This window comes from Sturnus vulgaris, chromosome 3, assembly GCF_052056855.1.
Source record: "Sturnus vulgaris isolate bStuVul1 chromosome 3, bStuVul1.hap1, whole genome shotgun sequence".
Classification (NCBI taxonomy): Eukaryota; Metazoa; Chordata; class Aves; order Passeriformes; family Sturnidae; genus Sturnus; species Sturnus vulgaris.
The window spans coordinates 111,580,716-111,601,974 of record NC_142245.1 but is presented as its reverse complement, the minus strand read 5'-3'; the positions used below and the strand labels follow the sequence as shown (position 1 = coordinate 111,601,974).

The 21,259-nt window shown below is 45.6% G+C and overlaps 1 protein-coding gene across 1 annotated transcript; it reads right to left on the bottom strand.

Annotated features, from left to right (window-relative positions):
• Positions 1-430: 430 nt before the first annotated feature.
• Positions 431-20,608, bottom strand: LOC106851152 (uncharacterized). Its single transcript, XM_088162782.1, has 5 exons — positions 20,489-20,608; positions 10,122-10,329; positions 7,314-7,480; positions 1,729-1,973; positions 431-668 (listed from the first exon to the last, which is right to left on the bottom strand). The coding sequence occupies exons 1-5, from the start codon at positions 20,606-20,608 to the stop codon at positions 431-433; spliced, it is 978 nt and encodes a 325-aa protein (XP_088018908.1).
• Between the last annotated feature and the right edge of the window lie 651 nt (positions 20,609-21,259).

Here is a 21,259-nt window from a genome sequence, read left to right as displayed (position 1 = left end):
TTATCAGGAACACTTCTTTAGAAAGAAAGGAGAATACCAAAGAATTTTTCATTTTTCATTACTTTTTTTATTACACAAAGATAAAAAACCATTACCTTAATACTTAAAAATAATATATATATTAGGATAATACATTATTACCATCTTTTCCGCCAGCATAAATAGATTTACATAAATAGACATTTCAAAGTGTAAACTAAGGATGGGTAAAATTCCCATTACTTTTCAGCCCAGCACATGATGGTGTCTGGATTCTGGATTTGTGGAGTTCAGGATTTTGGGGGAAAAGATTATTTTTTTAACCGAGACGCCTAATTTTCAATATATTCTGATGTATCCTAGGCACATTTTATGGCTTGATTCAGATTTTTGGAGAGGCTGGATCAGGCTCCTTCCATGCTAAGAAATTCTCTTGCGCCTCCATCTCCCTTCAGGCTTGGTGCTGCACCAAGGGGGTGACACAGGTGCAGCCCACGGTGATAATTTTCTTCTCCAGCCTGTAGGATTGCTGGCAGCCCCTGTGCTCCCTGCGCAGCACCAGGATCTCCTGCTGGATGGGGACGGAGTTGAGGCCGTGGTCCAGGTGTCCCTCCGGGGTCAGGCACAGCGTGTGGCGGCACTCGGCGTCCGCGATCAGCCGCGGGAAACGATCGTGGTCCTCATCCATCCTGGGGGTGGGCAGGACAGGGAAGGGTTGAACACAAAAGAAGGGTAGTCTGGGTGTCTGTGGATGTCTGGATGTCTCCCCTGCTCGGGAACCTGTGCATCCTGGGGTCTATTGCCTAAGGAGGGACAGCGGATTCTCCAAAAACGCAGGGTTTTCCGAAATAAAATGTAAGTACCAAAAAAACCCCTAAATACTGGATATTTTTAAAGGTATGGCTTCCTTTGCAAAGGACTTGCTTCAAGCAGGCACTGACTTTGAAAGGCTGATCAGAAATGATTTGAGCTTTCCAACATTTCACGTGTTGGGGAGGAACTGAAGGTTTCGGGGTCTGTTAGTTGGAGTGACACGTTGGAAAGCTCAGATCATTCCTGATCAGTCTTTCAAAGTCAATACCTGCTTGAAGCAAGTCCTTTTCAGAGACAGGATAGTCTGGATGTCTATGGGGTCTGGATGTCTATGGGCTCCCTGCTCAGGAACCTGTGCATCCTGGGGTCTATTGTCTATGAAGGGATAGGAGATTCTCCAAAATCGCAGTTTTTTCCAAAATGTAATCAACTAAATACTGGATATTTTTAAATGTATGGCTGCATGTAGCTGCCTTTGAAAAGGACTTGCTTCAAGCAGGCGCTGACTTTGAAAGACTGATCAGGAATGATTTGAGCTTTCCAACTAACAGACCCCAAAACCTTCAGTTCCTCCCCAGCACGTGAAACATTGGTGTTAAACCACTGTTGAATTTGGTGCAATATTAACCCTCTGAGGTATTTTTTAATGATGTTTTACATAAAGAATGCTTTAGAAGATAAAGCTTACCCCATATACAAATTAATTAATTAAATTTTAAAAGTCGTTTGCTTTGCCTTCTGTATATTTCCTAGGCCATGTGGGTTTTATTTATGCTGCTCTCTGTACTGGTTCTCTTTCAAAGAGGACTACAGGGATGTGGATACCCTCATATTTCCAAAATCTCTCAACTTTGGATCACTGAACACAGAGATGAAAGCATTTTTCTTGGCCAGGGCATCCAGAGATTTTCCAGGCCACAGGGACAGGGACCATACCTGTAATCCCACGGAGACAGAGAGCGGCTGCTGACATTCAGACTGCCTTTGGTGTCCTGGTTTGTGCTGCTGATGCTGAGGTTGACTCTCACAGTTTGGGGGAATTTCGAGTCTTTTTGGGTCAGGCATCCAGCAGATGCTTGCTTGACGAGATTCCCTGGCTTGAGGCCAGGCTTGATCACCTTCCCATGGGCAGGACTGCTGGCTGACAGCACGGCCAGCAGCACGAGGAGCAGGGGTCTGAGCTGGAGAGAATTGGTACATTTAGGGCACAAGACAGGTGTGACATTCATCCACAGTCAGCCTAACTGGTGGTTAAAGCCCCTACTGCAGGTTGGAGTAATTATGGAAAAATGTGCCGTACGTCACATCCACTTTTGTTCTCATTAACTGATTCTCACTGTGCTGGTGGTTGTGTATGCACCCAGTTGTAATCTGGTTGTAATGTTAAATTATAGAAAATAATATAATACAGAAGATAGCAGAAAGGGTATAACAAAAAGAAAGACACTCTAAGGTTGAGTTTTCAATGTATTTCTTGCCTCAGAGAATGCTGTGGGAGCCCATGTCAATAATGTACAGTCTCATTGCTGCCCCATGAGCATTCTCACATTTTAGTTTTTTTTAAATTTTTACTTATTTAAAAAGCATTTTAAATGTAGGTGCAGATCTCTATTCCATCTATTAGAAATTAAATACATCTCTGTCAAACTGGGGGAAAATAAATTCAGAATTCAAGTTCTTACCAGAGAAACGCAAAAAGGTGTAGACATCTTCCTTCCTTCTCTTACTGCTGCTGATGCTTGTGGTGGGCTCTGCTGAGCTGAAGATGTCTGGGCACATCTGCTGCTGGACCTTTTATAAGAGTTTCTGGGCTGTGCTAAATAATTTGGAGTAGGTGTTTTTTCCCCCAAACTTACTGTGGTTTCTGACCATAACCTAGTATGTGTATAGGTTCCATTAACACAGGTGAATCAGGATATATCTTAGATCTGTAGATGATGTCATTCCTTCAGCCATGTCACTCAAATAGTGACAAAGCCACAAATGTTGCAACTTTGTGGGTGCAAAGTATTCAGTTTTAAATTGGGATGCCGTTGTATCAAACCCAAATGTCGCTGGCACAGATTTGGGTCTGATCACTCCTTGGTTGGTCTGATGTCTTTTCACCTCAAACTGGGCAGATGTTGAACAGCTGGCCACCATCCGATTGCTCTCATATTCTTCCCATGGGCTGTAATTTGTCTTGATGTCTGAGGAGCAATGTCCCTGCTCAAGCTCAATTCTTCTCTGAACTGGGCTACATTTATTCACAGTTAAAGCTCAAGTGTGATATCTCAGTGTTGATCAGAATGCTTGGTGATATTAGTGAGTTCCCAAAAGTCAATCACTCTCTACATAAGAAAAAAATGAGGGAACTTTGTTTCGAGCTTGCCACCTTTTCATCTTGCTTTCATTTTCCTTCTCCCGTGCTTTGAGGTGGTGTTTTGTGTCCCTAAGGAAAGGAGCTTGGGAAATGTGATGGATGTAGTCAAACTTCCAGTTCCTAAGTTAGGGAGAGGACAGAGGGGTTCCAGAGACACTTTGTGAAGACTGAGAGATGCAAAATGACACAAGACACAGGTTGCAGAGAAGCTGTGGCTGCCTTTGGATTCTTGGAAGTGTCCAAGGCCAGGTTGGACAGGGCTGGGAGCAACCTGGGATAGTGGAAGTTGTGCCTGCTTGTGGCAGAGGGTGGAACTGGATTATATTCAAAGTCCCTTCCAACCCAAACCATTCCATGATTCTTGGATTCTATAACATCAAGTCTATTCTCTGGTATTTCTTTTTTTAGGAAATACTCCCCATCCTTTTGCTCTGACAGTGGGTTACGGGTAGATGTGCCCCATAAAATGACACTCAGTGTAACAGCCTGGAGCTGCTGAGCAGAACTTTTCCCAGGTCTATTTTTAGTGTCTTGTTTGTTTTTTTTTTTAATAAAAATGATGCAGAGAAGGTACAGATTTTTTATATTTGTTTAATATTTATCCCTCAGTCCAAATTTTACTCACCTTGCACCATCCAAAGGAAGATGCAAATAAGGGTAGAATTTAGTTTGCGGGTTCTGGGATACCCGTGACCTACATCCACTTGTTTGAAAGATGCTGATGTTTCAGAAATTAAACATATATTTCAGTTTCCCTCTTCAAGTTAGAGGTGTACAGGTTAAAGGAAACAGTCTGCTCAGAAGGGTTTTTCTCTAACACCATTTACTGAAATATCCTTTCAAAGTAGGTCAGGTAAATTTAAATTGCCAAGTTTAGAAGCAAAATACGTTTTCAAAAGCCGACGAGGCAGCGGAAGGTCAGGTTCAACCAGCCCGACCCTAAACTGTCTACCTTAAATGCGTCAGTGGTTTGGGTTACCTAGGCAGTTGAAAGGTGAATAGTTTAGCATTTGAACACGGCTGATGCACCAAAACATTACAGTGGTAAAAAAAAAAAAAAAGAAAATAAAATTTCCATGGTTTATATCAAGGCACGAACGCATTTCTTAGTAGCTGTCATAGGTGAGATGTGACGGTCTGAGGAGAAAATGCGCCTCTTGAAAATTCTGATTTCAAGATTTTTTCCAAGTTCCAAATAATTGTTTTGTAATTCTTAATGCTCTGAAGCGGAAAAAAATAATATATATATTTTCCCCATGAAATTAGAAGTTACCCCATAGGATTTGTCTTATTCTGACACGTAGCTTTCTCTTAGCTAGAGATCTGGAAACTGGGACACTAAGAAAGGCTTACTGAAACAAACAACAAAAAATGAAAGATTATCAAAAGCCTTTTGAAATGAAACCTACCCCTGCTCTTGGCTGTGGTGAAACCTTTCTTGAGAGTAAGTTGCTATTTAAGTTTTACCTGGCTGAGATTCTTCAGGCACCCAAATCTGAGTGTGTTGGCATTAAATATGAACTTGATGTAAGTTAAAAGAGAACTTTACACATTTTTTTAATTGCCATCAGTTAAGTTTATGATACTTCTGTAAAATAAGATTGTTTTTTATTTACAAGTAGGAACACATTTACTTCCCACCCCCCTCTTCTTCTGGAGAGAATGTATTTTCTTCCTTTTGAGTATTATGCATATTATATACGTATACATATTATAAATCCCTATAAATACAGCATCACTCTCTCTTCTACACACAAGTATTGCATGACCCACTCTGCACTGTGGAGGTAATTTTTAGGGTTAGACTAAGCCTGAGTTCAGTGGTGATCTGTGAGAAATGCAGAATTCGATGGAGCAAGGCTCTGAGCAGTCTGATTAAACACTGATGTTTAATTTTAGTTTAATTTAATTAAATCGTGCTGTGAGCGGATGGTTGGGTCAGACACATTCAGAGATCTCTTCAAACCGGTTAAATCCAGAGAAGAGCCAGGAAAATGCTCTGGAGCCAGCCTGGGAGAGCTGGGGGTGCTCAGCCCCGTGCTGGGTCTTGCTGAACTGGAGTTAATTTCCCACAGCAGCTCTCCCAGTGCTGGGCTTTGCATTGGGAGCTGGAAAGGTGTTGGGAACACCCCAGAGTTTTGGCTGTTGCTGCTGGGCAGGGCTGGCTCAGCATCAGCTCTGTCCCTCCATTTCCCTTATCCAGGGGCTGGGAGTGGCCAAGATCCTGGGGGAGCACAACCAGGACAGCAGCCCCAAATGATCCAAAGGGATATCCCATACTACAGGCTGTCAGCTCAGATAAAAGCTAAGAAAAGGAGGGAGGGGGTGCATTTGTTATTTACAGTGTTTGTCCTCCAGAGCAACTGCTCTGTGTGCTGGAGCCCTGCTTCCCAGGAAGTGGCCAGACATCACTCGCTGATGGGAAGTAGAGAATAAATTTATCTTTTTTTCTCTTTGCTTTATTCTTTTGCAAAAGTGCACACACTTTTGCTTTTGCTGTTGTAAACTGCCTTATCTCAACCCAGAAGTTGTTTCCCATCTTATTTTCTCTCTTCTGTCCAGCTGGGAAGGAGGAGTGATAGAGTGGCTGGGAGATCACTTGGTGTCCAGTCAAGATCCTTCCACCACAATCCTGGAGAAGAGAAGGCTCTGGAGAGACCTCAAAGCCCCTTCCAGTGCCTAAAGGGGCTCCAGGAGAGCTGGAGAGGGACTGGGGACAAGGGATGGAGGGACAGGACACAGGGAATGGCTTCCCACTGCCAGAGGGCAGGGATGGATGGGATATTGGGAAGGAATTGTTCCCTGGGAGGGTGGTGAGACCCTGGCACAGGGTGCCCAGAGAAGCTGTGGCTGCCCCTGGATCCCTGGAAGTGTCCAAGGCCAGGTTGGATGGGGCTTGGGGCAGCCTGGGATAGTGGAAGGTGTCCCTGCCCATGGCAGGGGCTGGAACTGGATGGTCTCTAAAGGTCCCTTCCATCCAAAACCATTCAATAATTCTATGAAGTCACTGCACCAATCTCTCACCCCTTGATTTTTGCACAGCAGACACAGCAGAAGAGCTGAATTAATGTTTTTCCTCTATTAACCACTTGTATTTTTCCTCCCCAGCCACTGCAGTAGAAATTATCATTTCTTTCCTCATGCCTAAATTTTCCAAGCACATTTAACAGAGATCACAGTCACACCTCAACCGTGGCTGCTGCCAGTGGCTGAAATGTCCTTTGCATAATAAATATCTGATTGATACTCAGTAGCTGGGAAGTCAATTTTAACAAAAATAGCTGCAAAGTGACATTTTAGGAAAGGGACATTCGTGGAACATTGATTGGTCAGTGCTATTTGCCCAAAATCCAGCCCTTACTTTGTGTTCCACCACCCACCACTCTCAAACCAAACTGAATTCAGAAAACTTTTTTCTCACCAGTATATCCCTGTACCCCAGAGCTTAAACTCAGAATTGCCAGGCAGGTCTGATAGGGCAGCCTGCAGAAATAAACTCAATTCTATTGTAGCCATTTTCCTGCTCCCAGGTAAAATGTGAAAATTCATTGTGGAATCAAAAAATCACAGAATCATAGAATAGTTTGGGTGGAAAAGAACCTTTAAATGTCATCTAGTCCAACACCCTGCAATGAACAGCATCTTCCACTACATCAGCATGTTCACAGCCCCATCCAACCTGATCTTGAATGTTTCCAGAACCATTTCTTTTTAAGAAGGGAAGTTCCTATTTTTCTATTTTTTTTTCTTGCAGAGAAATCACTCCTGGCCACAACCTCTTGTGTGTAAGAAGGTGTCAGAATCCAAAAGTTTTACAGAATGAGTGACTCAGAGGGGTTTTGGTGAGAGTTGTAAAAGCACCTGTAGGGTGCTAATTTCCAAGCTCTTTCACCTCACTGCAGTTCAATTCAACTTGTTTTATTTTTCAAATTAAAAAAAAAAAAAAAGGAAATTCACCACTTTTCCAATCATATGCAAATTCTGACCACAGTGCAATGAAGTTTCCACAACTATCCCAGGGAGGGATTTCAGAGAATAAGCACTGCTGAAGGTTTCCTCCTCAGAAAGTGGAGGGGGTGAAAAAACCCCCATATCCTATTTTAACTTGAAAGATTCCTCTTACCCAGACCTGATCCTTCTGTGCTGATGCCATGGACACAGGGGCAAAGTGAATAGGTGCCAGGCAGAATGGACCATCCCTAATCCTTTTTCTTCTGGCTGAATGGGCTGTGCTGAGCCCAGCTGGGCTAGAAAAGGAATTGTGGTCCTTTGTTTCAACCAATGTGCAATTCTGAATGATTGTGGCCTTTGAGTTCTTAGGGTAGGCTTGTAAAAAAGAGAGAGCAACTTTTTACGTGGGCAGATAGTGATGGGACAGGGATAAATGACTTTAAACTGGCAGAGAACAGGTTTAGATGGGATATGAGGAAGAAATTCTTCCCTGTGAGGATGGTGAGACCCTGGCACAGGGTGCCCAGAGAAGCTGTGGCTGCCCCTGGATCCCTGGAAGTGTCCAAGGCCAGGTTGGATGGGGCTTGGAGCAGCCTGGAACAGTGGAAGTTGTTCCTGCCCATGGCTGGAGGTGGAACGAGATGATTTTTAAAGGTCTTTTCCAGCTCAAACCAGTCTGTGACTCTGTGCTTAGTGGGAACAAGACAAATGGGGTCAGAGCAATGAGCTTTTGGAGGACAGAAAAGTTATGGCTGATGAAAGGTTGATATTCTGATTGCTCTTCCCATTACCTGTGAAAGCCACCCTGTGCTGAGCAGTGAGAAGATTGTATAAATACAATATACAGGACAACTACAAGCAAACTGTTTTCCTTTTAATCAGTTAAGGAATTGCTAAAGGTTCTTCCGTTATAATAGCTGAATGTGGTCTCTCTTTTTTTACATTTCCCTTTTTTTTTTTTTTTTTTTACTGTGAAGACTGAAATGCTAAAATGAAATGTGCCTACACTTCCACCACAGGGAAATCCTCTTGCTGCTTCCTACACCTACAGCTCCCAAAGCCTGTAAAAACCTTGATGCCATCCCTTCAGAGACACCCCCACTGCCCTCACCTCTGATGCCCAGGTGGTTCCCTTGGCACAGCAGCACCGAGGGAGGTGCCAGATACCACAGGGCTTCTGTGGTGCACATCTGGTGGCTGATTAACAGTTTGTATGAGAAACACAGAGGGCAAAGTACCCAAATGTCTCATCATCCCAGCCTGGAGTTGGTTTGCAAAGGATTCAAGCAGGGTTTTGCCATATAAAGTTGCATCAGGCAAAGTCAATCAGGTGATGGGGTTAATGTAAATCAGAATGTTAATCAGGGTGATTGCTTGCCTGCCCTATTTTCTTTTTTTTTGTTTGCAGCAAAGGGAAGATTCTGCATGTTTGTTCCTGCAGGGGAGAATAAATGAGGTTTTAAACTGGATTAAATGGTCTCATACCCTGAGAGAGCCTGGGTACAGCTGGTGGAAGAGCAGATAAATGGTGGTGGGTCTTGGTCCTCTCAGGAAATAATTATGAAGAGACAGAGGAGAACAGTGCTGCTCTTAGGCTGCTCAGTAATCACCAAAGATCTTCCTTGATAATGATGCCCAAAGTATTTTGTGTGCTTACTGTCTGCTTTTGAAAGACTGAAATAGTGAAGTGGATTGCATCAAGTTTACAGAAGTCTTCCATTTTGAATTTTTTCAATGTAAACATGCAGGCATATATATTTATTTCATATGAGGAAAACTGGCTTCTGGGATGAATGCAGTGCTTCCTGAAAACTGACAGCTGTGGCAATTAATGCCCAATAAAATTGCACTTTATTTCACACCCATAAATACTCTGCAGAATGTTCTGAAGGTGGATTTGATTTGCAACTTTGTTTTTATTTACTGTGAGCAGGGGTTTTTCTCAATGCAGAATTGCTGAAGGACGTTTCCAAAGTGGTTTGGACTTTAGGTCTCAAGTAGACAGAAATTGGATCTGTATTTGTACTTTTTGAAGACAGAAGAACTTGATATTTTCTAAGAATTATTTCTTCCTTGAATTTAGTAATTTTTGATCCTGGTTATCTCATAATCAATGCAAGACTGTTTTTTTCAATTAATCAGTGTAAAAAATCATGTTAGTAGACGTGAGGGGAAATGAGAGAAGGTGATAGACAATCACTGAGTGTGGCACATGAAAATGCTGCTGTCTACACTCCCCTTCATTCCTGCTGTGCCAGGACTAAATCCTATGGATGCTCTTGTCTTACAGAGCTTGGCAGAGGAAGGAGTGAGATTGTCCTGCTGTGCTCATTCCATGGCAGAGAAAGCTGAACCATGGTAATTTCAATATTCTGTGCTATTTCTTGCTTTCCAAAACATTCTTGGTGGATGAAAATGGTTCATAAATTGACCAGAAAAAAAAAAGATTTTTGTTCTTTTTGTGATAATTGAACAGGGAAAGAAACTGGAATTTTGGTCCTTATTGATGCAAGGTGGTTCATGCAGATTGCCATGCAGATTATGGTTATTTGTAGCTCCTTTTTGCATTGAATAAGTAAGAAAGACACTTGGACACAGAGTTTTCAAGATTATGATTTTTTTTTTAATAATTTAATCACAGATTACTTGGACTGGCAGTGCTCAGCAAAAAGTGGGGTGTGGATGCACACATGTGATAGGGAAGGGAAATAAAGATGGTTGTGGCTCTGCAGATCCACATTGACTTAGAAATCTGATGAACATTTCAGAGACAAAAGCTTTGTATGTGATATTTTGATCCTCTGGTAATCATGGAATGGTTTGGGTTGGAAGGGACCTTAAAACTCACCTTGTTCCAACCCTCCTGCTGTGGGCAGGGACACCTTCCTCTCTCCCAGGTTACTACAAGCCCCATCCAACCTGGCCTGGAACACTTCCAGGGATGAAGGAAATGCTGCAGTAGCCCTGCTTGCAGTGATGAAACCCAAAATCCTATCCCCAACCTTCCCAGGTGCACCTGTGGAGACGTTGGGAGCCGTGGCAGATCCATCCAGGAGGAAGGGCAGCTGGGGCTGAGCTGGGGCAGAGGGAGGCAAACCTTGCTGGATTGGTGTTTTCCACACTGCTCTAGCTGGTTGAAGGGGACCAAACCTCCGAGGAAGACGGGCTTGGTTCCGTTTGACCAGCCAGAGCAGAGCATAGCTCCGGACCACAGCGCTCCCGGCCTGGGGAAAGAGAGTTTGTAAGGACAGAGCAGGAGGCAATCCTTGCCAATGGATTACTGCTGGACTGATGACTGAGGAGGGGAAACAGCCCTGGCTGCCCAATGAGGATGGGGGTTATAAAAGTGTGGGCTAGCTGGCCATAAGTTGGAGTTTGGGATGGGGTCCTGCTGGGGATTGGGATGGGGTTTGGGATGGGATGTGCTGGGGTTTGGGATGGGGCCCTGCTGGGGTTTGGGATGGGGCCCTGCTGGGGATTGGGATGGGGCCCTGCTGGGGATTGGGATGGGGCCCTGCTGGGGTTTGGGATGGGGTGTGCTGGGGTTTGGGATGGGGTGTGCTGGGGTTTGGGATGGAGTCCTGCTGGGGTTCGGGATGGGGTGTGCTGGGGGTTGGGATGGGGTGTGCTGGGGTTTGGGATGGAGCCCTGCTGGGGTTTGGGATGGGGTGTGCTGGGGATTGGGATGGGGTTTGGGATGGGGTCCTGCTGGGGATTGGGATGGGGTGTGCTGGGGTTTGGAATGGGGTCCTGCTGGGGATTGGGATGCTGACTGTGCTGTGAGGAGATGAGGGACATGCAGTCATGCAAGGGACAGACAAGGTATGCAGACACTGTGTGAGGGACAGACAGGGTTAGGCAGCTGGGACAGGGACAGCTCATGCAGCAGGAAGAAGGAAACTTGCAGAGAGGAGAGAAGGAGTCAGTGCTGTGTGGAGCTGCCTGTGAGAAAAGGAATCAGAGTTGCCTGAGAGAAGTCCACTGAAAGAATGCAGGAGAAGTTTTTAATAAAAGACTGGTGTTGGTGCCAGTCGTGTCCATCTCGACATAATTACTACACTGACCTGCAATGGGAATGGGACATGTGGGACAGGGACATGGGGACTGGTCTCTGCTCAGAGGGAAAGGAGGAGGGTACATCTCTTATGGCACCATCTTAGGAGACCTCACCATTCTCCATAGAATTATGGCATGGTTTGTGCTGGGAGGGACCTTAAAGATGATCTTGTTCCATCTCCCCTGCATGGGGGCACCTTCATACAGCTCCTTCCTTCCTCCTTCTTCCTCTTTTCCTATTTTCCCTCCCTTTCCTTTTCTTCTTCTTTTTTTTTTTTTTTTAATTATTTTTTAAATAGTGAAAAAAGGAAAAGTGGGAGGGAGGAAAGATCCCTCCTTTGTCCATTGAAGGGAAGTCACCTGCCAGTTGTCAGTCATCACTTTTCACAGCCACCCTGAGCCCTCCAGCTGTACCTGGAGCCTCTGCAAAGGAGACAGCTGCCAGAGACCATGAGCAGCAGGGCGTGGGGCAGCTTCCAAACAGGACAAAAGCAACATTTTTCCAACCCTGTGCATTGGCCCCTTTCCATGTGCATGTGGGTTATTTGGGACTTAAGAGCTGTTGAATCATTAGGGTCAGGAAAGGCCTCTAAGATCATCTAGTCTAAGTGACTTGATAAATTTTTCTCTAAAAAACATTTTGATTAGGAGGGGGTTTTCCCTCTTCTTGTTCTTTTTTTTTTTTTTTTTTAAATTCCCTTTTGTCTTCTCACTGCTCAGTGTTGGGAGGAATATTAATTTGAGTAACCTCTGTACTCCTGTGTTTGCTTCATACTTTGTTGATTTGGGTGTTCGTTAGCAAGGGAAGCATCAGCAACTTAAACTTGCTATTTTCCTATGGAAACCTCCACCTTACTGCCAAAGAAACACCTCCTACAAGCTTCCAGTTACAAAATTCACTTCACACTCTGCCCCATCAGCACTAGAATGTTGCAAACTTGACAGAATTTATGAAGAATTAGAGTTTTTTTACCTTCTGTCACGCTCTGGGTGTGGGTACACAACCATAGGAAGGAGGGAAGAACAGAGTTAAAACAGTGGCCTTGACCCCCCAGACAGGCTATAAGTTTTCCCAAACCTTAGCCCTGTGTCTAGGTTATTTCTTCTCCTGTGTCCTTGAAGTGTGTGTGTGCCTGTAATTCAATCCTGGCCTGTGCTGTGCAGGGAGAGTCACTGCTGAGCCCAGGCTCTGGCAGAACAGGCTGGGAACAGCTGCAGAAAGAAAATAAGGGATGGGATTCCACTGCAGGGTTAAACCCCAAATTTATGCAGTCAGCCAAGGCTAGGGACAGGCTCAGCTGGCCAGCCAAAGGTTTGGCTTCATTTGCCAACACGTGAGCATCTGGCAGCACCCAAGGAGCCACAGGTTGTGTGGGACAGCCACGTGTGATGTGCAGGTGTGGCACAGCACAGAGCTGAAGAAAGCCACTGGAAGCCATTCTTAGGCTGTCTCCAAGGGCACTGGGGACATCCTTTTTTGGCAACTAAATAAAGTGCACAGTGCCACAGGCTGCAGCAGGTTTTCATCACCATAGAGATGAAGAGACACCAGGTTGGGTTTGAGACATGGACAATGGGGTGATCAGCAAAGTCAGGGAGGGAATTCACACCCGTGCCAACACTCACACCCCTGCCTGCTCATTCCATTGAGTGCCTTTCTGTCTTAGTGTTCATGGTTAGAACCATGGAATGGTTTGGGTTAGAGGGGACATTAAGGACCATTCAGTTCCAACTCCCTGCCATGGGCAGGGACACCTTCCACTATCCCAGGTTGCTCCAAGCCCCATCCAGCCTGGCCTTGGACACTTTCAGGGATCCAGGGGCAACCACAGCTTCTCTGGGCACCCTGTGCCAGGGCCTCCCCACCCTCAAAGCCAAGAATTCCTTCCCAATATCCCATCCAGCCCTGCCCTCTGGCAGTGGAAGCCATTCCCTGTGTCCTGTCCCTCCATCCCTTGTCCCCAGTCCCTCTCCAGCTCTCCTGGAGCCCCTTTAGGCTCTGCAAGGGGCTCTGAGCTCTCCCTGGATCCTTCTTTTCTCCAGGTGAACACCCCCAGCTCTCCCAGCCTGGCTCCAGAGCAGAGGGGCTCCAGCCCTTGGAGCATCTCCCTGGCCTCCTCTGGACTCTCTCCAGCAGCTCCATGTCCCTCTGATGTTGAGGGTCCCAGATCTGGAGGCAGCTCTGCAGGTGGGGTCTCACCTGAGCAGGGCAGAGGGAGAGAATCCCCCCTTCTTCCTTAAATGCAGCTCAGAAGGAGGAAATAAAGATAATTTTCCTCTGCTCAATTTCTCTTCTGAATTATCATAACCCAGGAGTTGGTTCTGAGCAAAAGGACAGGATGAAATAATGGCTTGACAAGCGCTTTCCTGAATTACATCTCAGAGACCACAAGGCCTGGGTCAGATGCAGCAGCCCTGGCTTTGATTCAGACTGAAATTTTGCAAAGCATCTTGGTGGCTGAGGAACATAAATGTCATTGGTTTCAGAGTCTATATTGGTACATTTTATGGCGCTGAGGTGCAGGCACAGGAACTCAGTGGTTTCTGCTGTGTTTAGCACAGTTGCTGGCACAGTTTTGACCTGTGTCAACTGGGACTGACCCTAACAGTTCCTAAGCTCAGCTTTGCTATTAGAACTGGTCAAGGGCTACTCCCACTCAGGAGTTTGAAGATAATTAAGTTGTGAACATTAATCACTGAAACATACATATGGTTTTTAAGCTTCTAAGTAGATCAGGTTTGTTAAGGGTATTTTGGCGTGGAATTCCTAAAATTTCCCATGGGAAGTGAAGGTCTGTAAACCTTTCAGACCTTGGCCTTAATGATAAGAACAGTTGCTTAAAAAAAACTTCCTAAATTCTTTCTTAAAATAAATCAAGACTGACTGAAAATTGCCTTGAGTTTTGAATATTTGGCCTATAGTGGAAGAAAGTAATGTATGAGAAATGGTGTGAAGTCTTCCTCTCTATGTAATAGGATCTTGAGGATATCCTGGAGACATCCAGGATATCTCCAGGCTGTCCTAGAAGGGTTAAAGGCACCTGGTCCACTGAGCTTGCTGCTAGACAATGATATCAGAGCAAAGTATTAAACAGTGCTCAGAGGAGGAAGGGACATTTGTTACATGGCAGGACTGTCGTCAGTTATGATAATACGGATTTAGGAAAAAAAAAAATCCAACTGTTTTTGATAAGGCTGTGTGCCTGCTTAGCTCCACAGTGCCATATTAATCAGGAGGTGACTTCCTGCAGCCTGCCCTGTTACTGTGGTGAGGCAGTGCAATGAATTAACCTTCAGCAGTCCACTACAGCAATTCCTGTGTCTGTAGCATTCCCCTTAATCCCATTAAAGAGGATCTTGTTATGAATGACTGGGAGTAAAGAGGAGAATTTTGTGACATCTGGATCATATTCAGTTTTGCTCCTCACAAGTCAATCCTACCCAGTGCTTTTTAATTCTTCCTCGGTGTCACTTAATCCAAAGTGTTTTTCACCAGCTGAGAATGGATGGCAACATGAAACAGGGTAGATTTAGATTAGATATTGGGAAGAAACTCTTTGCTGTGAGAGGGGGGATGCCCTGGCACAGGGTGCCCAGAGAAGCTGTGGCTGTCCCTGGATCCCTGGAAGTGTCCAAGGCCAGGTTGGACAAGGCTTGGAGCAACCTGGGATAGAGGAAGGTGTTGGAAATAGATGAGCTTTAAGGTCCCCAAATCATTCCATGATTCTATGAATTACTGATGCTCTCTGGGATGTAGTGATTTTCAGAAAGGCCTTGAAAAGCACTTTCAGTATGATGTGAATATTAGTTGGATTAGGTAAAACCCACAGTCTACTTACTGCATGCTTTTTCCAGTGAAAGATGTGCAGAATGTATCTTAGTTACCAAATCTGCATGGATTCAGGAATTTGCAACCTTTTTAGAGGTTCAGATCCCTATGTGCCCTCTGTGGGTGCTGAGGGCACTGTAGAGTGAATATCACCTGCCTGGCTCTTTTTGACAAAGCCAAATTCAAATAAAATGCAGCTACAGGAAATCTTTGGACTCCTGGCAGTCGCTGGGAGCAGAGGACACGGGTGATGTCTCCCTGAAACCACACACTTCCTTACATTCCATAGCAGCCTAATCCATATGGGGATATAAAGAAGCATGTCATCTCATAAGAGAAGTCTGGGTTGTGCCTCCTGGCCACGGGACAGCTCTCCATCCTCCACCCCTGAAGGGGTAATGCTGCTCCTCAGATGTGTTTCAGAGTCTGCTTCCTCCTTGGAAAAGCAGTGGCAGCACAACCTTTGTAATCTCCCTGGTGCCCTGGACCATTTTGAGGTGTTTTGCAGGGATATTTTCAGGTGGTTCTGATTTTTCCAGTGCCCATGTGTCAACAAACATTCCTCTGTGTGCCTCTGCTGAAGGCTGGAATCTCATGGAAGTGCATGTTGGAGAAGGTCCTGGACTTGTTTTGACAGCCCTGAAAACCTCAAAAAATAAAGTTTTAGACCAGGCTGCTCAGCACCATGTCCAGTTGAGCTTGAATCCCCCCAAGGATGGAGTTCCCTCAGTTTTTTGGGGTCTGCCTCCTGGAGTTTGACCAAGCTGATGGTGGAAAACCTGTTTGGTGATATCTAAGTGGAATTTCCTCTGTTCCAACTTGTGTGGTGCCCTGGTGCACCTTTGGGAGGAGCCTGTCACGGAGGGCAGGACATGTGGGTGAATTTCTGCATTTAATGATGGAAATGATCATCAGAAATGAAAAGCAAAGTATCCTGGTGTCCCCTTCTATACTAATCCTCGATTTGGGGTTGTTGCACATGGCCAGGTTTAGGAAACAATTGTATAGAATCAATTTGTTCATGGAGCAGATTCACAAAGATGATTTCTTTCTAAGTGGAAGCTTCCCTGAGGATGGAAGAGGGGAGGGAATACCCAAATTTCTTATACACAACCAGTCCACACAAGTATATAGGACAGGAAAAGAAAATCAGCCTTTCTCTCAGGTTTTCTCTTCCTAAAGAGCCAAAAAACCAAGGCATTATTTTAGGTGATGAGAAGCACTAAAATTAGGATGGGAATTGCCCAAGCTTTGAAGGAAATAGAAATCCTCTTTGAAGGCAGGCCCTAGTGAGGATTTGCTGGCCCAGCACAGACTCCAGAGCACAGAGCAGCCCTGAGCACACTGCTCAGAGGCTCCAGCTCTCCCTGCAGCATGGTTCCCCCTCCCCAGCTTTGCTGTCACCTTCCAGGCATTTTATTGTGCTGGAGAAGTTGGGTCAGAGTCTCTGTCCATGCCTGCAGGGCTCTCCACCCTCCCCTGTGGCAGAGGTGTTCCTCTGCATGATGCTACTTCAGGAAATATCAGTTTTGCCATGTCCCCTCATGTCTGACATTGCTGATTTTTCACATCTCACACACAACCACCTCGGTTTCTCTGCCTCTATAATTTCTGCCTGTCAGCTGTTCAGACCTGTGTCAGTGCTTGATGTAATGATGTCTGCAAAAGGGTTTAAGGTGGAAATCTATCCCATGCCACCGCTGGTCCTAATGCTCAGCTAGGGCAATGGATTTATGGACTGAAGTGTGTACAAATGGCTCAAATTTGTTTTCACTTAAAAACTTCATAATTCTGATACTGTACATGCTGCTCTAAATAATTTCGCTTGTACAAAAATCCCTGTTGACTGCAGTGAAGGGATGAATGATTTTTGGGGGAAGTTGTTTGTCTTAAAGCCAGAGGAAGACTTTTCTTTGTGATTTCTAGAGAAATTCATGACAGGGAAATTTCACATAGTCATTATTTCAATAACCTCAGTACCTGATCAAACAAATGAATGCAAATTTTACAGGAAGAGATGAGTCATGCAGTGACACAGGGAATCATATTGTTTAAAAGTTCCCAGATAATGGATTCAGAGTGATTAATGAGGAAACAGACTTAGTTACTGGGAAGATCCTAAATCCCAACCATGTAGGTAGGTAAATATTTCTTATTCATGCATGCTTTTCTGTCCAACTTGTGGACTGGGATTTTATGCTGGTATAAATTTTTTTGCTGGGAATTTTTTGATGATGTTAAAATCTAATTGGAGGAAGATTTGTATTAAATAATTGACTGGAATCAACCGGGGCTGTTGCAATAAAGACTCACTAAGTTGGATTTCCAGGCCACACTGTTCAAATATTTATAAAACCAAAACCAGGAAGAACGAAGAAATGTGGATTAGGAAATTATAGCTAAATAGTTAGAAATTAAAAAGCTGACTGGGACAGACACTTGAGTACAAAACATTGGCAGGAATGGCCATAAAAGCCAGGAAGGAAAAGAAGAAAGTCAAAAGGATATAAACACATAAATTTACAGCCAGCATCTCTCTTTTTGCCCACCCTGGAATATTATATTCCTTGTGAGCAGCAGATATGCAAACTAAGAGCCAACAGCCCTTTGGAGCCACTTGGAGTAACCCAATCATCTGAGGCAGATCCAGAGCCACATCTGTCCCTGCCTGGCACGAGGAAGAGAAGGAGGAAAGAATGGGGCAGCTGTCCTCCCATCCTCCCAGACTGGGAGGGTTTGTCACTGGGGTGAGATGGGACGTGATACTCCCCAAATGGGCTTGCTGATACCCCTGGCATTTGGGCAGTCACTCGTCTGGGCTCTCTGTCAAGTCTCTTTTTCCACCCTGGACTGCAGGATGAATGCTTTCCTGGGAGCAGTTGTTGCTGGAAGGAGAGAGGCTGCTCAGCCTTTGGTTTTCCTGTCTGCACCCACATGCTCAGAGAAGTAAATGGATGTGACAGCAGTGCAAAGAAGGGAAGGTATAAATAGGAGTGATCCCATTGATTTAAAGTTAATTCCTAATGTTCTGACCTTCTCCAAAGGAAATGTTTGAACTCAGACCATTGCATGTTTGGAATTAACCACCTCATTGTCCCCTAGTCTGCACCAAAAGACATCTCACATGAGGCAAAAACTCATGTAGAGATTTTCTTGTCTCTTTTGCAACTTTTCTGTGGGCAGGTCAGTCAGGTTAAGATTTTAGCCTTGTGAGCCAAATTAGTTATCTCAGGGGAGATTTTTGAAGCAGAGTTTCGTCTTAACCCTGTCTTAATCACACCCTCCAGGAAGCTTAAATCTCAAGAAATCAAGTTTGCATCTGTCTGCAAAATATTGTCTTTATCAAACCAGAGACTATATTTAGGCCCTTGGGTTTGGAGAAGTTTCAAGAGCCTTTTTTTTTTTTTAACTCTAGTGAGGTTTCATAAGAGTGTTGCAAAGTTTATTGAGTTTACTCCATAAATGGTGGTGATGAACTCTCTGCCTCAGTGGGAATAAGGCCTTAGTGAGCACCTCTGAAACATCACCCAGTCCCAGGGTGCTGACATTTAATTCCTTAAAAAAGGGAGGCATGAAGGAGAAAATAAGTGAGTTGCTCAAAGCTGTTTAGAAAGGCTGTGCCAGAATCACCAGCAGTCCTTGTAAGGTGCCTGTCCATCCTGCTCATCTCCCTGTTAGACCTTCTAATATTTTTATTTCACCATGCAAAGATATTCATATTATAGCTCTCTAAGTTATATTTTCTGTTTTATCTGGTGATTTTAAACCAGGAGTTTGTCCAGAGGGGGCTGCCTCTCTCTGTTGACTCCAGAAGGAGCCAGGGCTCCAATGTTCATCATTTAAATTCCTCACTGAAGAGTCTGAGGGTAACGGGGGGGTGGATTTGGACCTATCTGTAGGTCTGTACTCCTAGTTTTCCTTCCAATAATGGTTCTGGAGCTTAAATAAATCAAAAATCGTGTGGGTATGGCGTAGTTCAACAGCTGGACATGGTGACAGAGAGGCACTAGTGGGAGTCACCACTTATTTCAAAGTGAGAATTAAAATCAGAAAATCACTTCCCCTGGAAGGTGTTCACCACCTGGGCACCCTTTGCTGCCAAAGGAGGCTCGTTGGGAGCAATCTGAGATTGCAGAGCTTCCCAGGGTTGAAATCATCCCCCCCACCCTACAGCCCCTCCTCAGCAGTCCCTGTACCCCTGGGTCCCTGAAGGGTTAACTTGTGAGAGCAGGAACCTGCCCAACAGGGCTCCAAGCACCTGCCCAGCTGCCCTGGAGATCAAAACCCTGGGTTTGAAGATGTTCCTGAAGGTCAAACACATCCCTGGGGTTGGTCTGTCCACAGCCAAGAGCCTGAACACACCCACTTTGAGAGGATGCTCCAATAGCACAGATTATTATTATCACACCCACAGGTTATTACATCCAGGCACAGTGGTGTGATCCCTGGGAATTTGCTGATGAGTCTGGGGCCTGGTTTGAACCATAAGGACACCACCTTTCCCTTTTCCATCCATGGCATCTTTTGCCCTGCCCAGAGCTCCTTAGGATGCTTTCCACAGCCCTGGATGTGAGGCACTGCCTGTTGCCTGTGCATTCCAGGCTTGGCCATAAACTCACTCACAGGAGCCATTACATCAGAAAATAAAAAGAAAATTGCAGACATTACCTTCAGCAAAGGAGCAGTTGGTCCCTTCATCCTCCTCTCCTGGGTCCTTTGTGGCTTTGAGGTGTGATCTGGGCTGGCATCTCCAGCGAGGGGTGAGGTTCATCCTTCCCAAGGTTTCCCCGAGGAATCAGGAGCTGGGATGGTCAGAAATGCTCTCCAGCAAGCAGCCTATGCATGGGGCTGCCCAAAAGTCTCTTGAAGCAGCTGGTGCTACAGACCTCTGTGTGTGTGTGAGTGTGTTTGGGCATTTGGGCATTTCCCCCTCTCCCACTCTCCTCTACACCAATGCCTCATTTTTTTTCCCCCTTTTCCCTAATAATAACCATATTAAACTCCCCTCCTTTCCCTCACTCTTTTACCACCTGGCCTCATTTACCCCCACATCACCTCAGCATCCTCTCTAAAGGTTTTCCACCAACATTCCTGTCTCATGCTGCTCAGGGCAGGGCAGTCTCTAGACACGCTGGCCTGGGGCTGGTTCTTCACTCGCCCGGGGCTGGTTCTTCACTCGCCCCGGGGTCGTTCTTCACTCGCCCCGGGGTCGTTCTTCACTCGCCCGGGGCTGGTTCTTCACTCGCCCGGGGCTGGTTCTTCACTCGCCCGGGGCTGGTTCTTCACTCGCCCGGGGCTGGTTCTTCACTCGCCCAGGGCTGGTTCTTCACTCGCCCCGGGGTCGTTCTTCACTCGCCCGGGGCTGGTTCTTCACTCGCCCTCTGCATCCCGAGGATGCTGCTGCCATCCCCGCCGGTCCCTGCCCTGCCCGCCTGTCCCCGTCCCTTTTGTATCGCCCACCCCCGGGGCCAGCCCACCCCATGGCCCTGTGGCCACACCTGCCCGTGTCCTTTAGAGCCCGTGGCCCTTGCCGGTCCCTGCTGTCCATCTCCATCACCCGCTGACAGCGGCGGGGTGAGTGACACCGCTTCAGCTGTCCCGTGCCGGGACCGGCGCATTCCGCCGTTTTATCCCTTTTTTTCCGATGCTGTAACTCAGCCCTGCCAGGAAAAAAAAAAAAAAGAAATTCTCCCACCAAAGATTTTTATTATTTCCAGAATAAAGCCACTTACTGCCAGTACAGAAGTTTTATCTTTTAATGGCCAGAGGGCTGCAGGAGGAAGAGGAAGAGGAGGAGGAGGAGGGAGCTGGATTTGGAGCTGGTCCAAAATCCTGATGGGCTCTTTGCTCAGAGGAGCTGGGCTTTGGCAAGTGCTGGGGTCAGACAACAGGGGCTGAATCCAACCAGTTGTGGATGAACCCCAATCAGTGCAGCCAGGAACCTCCTAACCCTGATGTTGTTAAAAGTGTGCCTTTTCACCTCTTCTCCATCAGGAATTTTAAAAAAAAATAGTGTCTTTGGGAGACTAGAAATGAATCCATTGCTGCTGGTAAAAGTTTGCAGAGAATTTTTGACTGGCAAATAATATTAATCACAGAATCACAGAGTCCTAGAATAGCCTGGGTTAGAATGGACCTTAAAGATCATCTTGTTCCACCCATGGGCAGGGACACCTTCCACTAAACCAGGATATCCAAACCCCATCCAACCTGGCCTTGAACACTTGTCCTTTTTTTTTTCCTTATGCTAGAATTTGAAAACATTTTCA

Excerpts from the sequence above, each read along its gene's own strand:
- LOC106851152 (XM_088162782.1), bottom strand. The coding sequence starts at position 20,608 with ATGCGCCGGTCCCGGCACGGGACAGCTGAAGCGGTGTCACTCACCCCG. Across the intron at positions 7,481-10,121 it reads GGCTCCCAACGTCTCCACAG|CCTACCCTAAGAACTCAAAG; the intron begins GTGCACCTGGGA and ends CTTTTTTACAAG. Across the intron at positions 669-1,728 it reads CTGTCTCCGTGGGATTACAG|GATGGATGAGGACCACGATC; the intron begins GTATGGTCCCTG and ends GCCCACCCCCAG.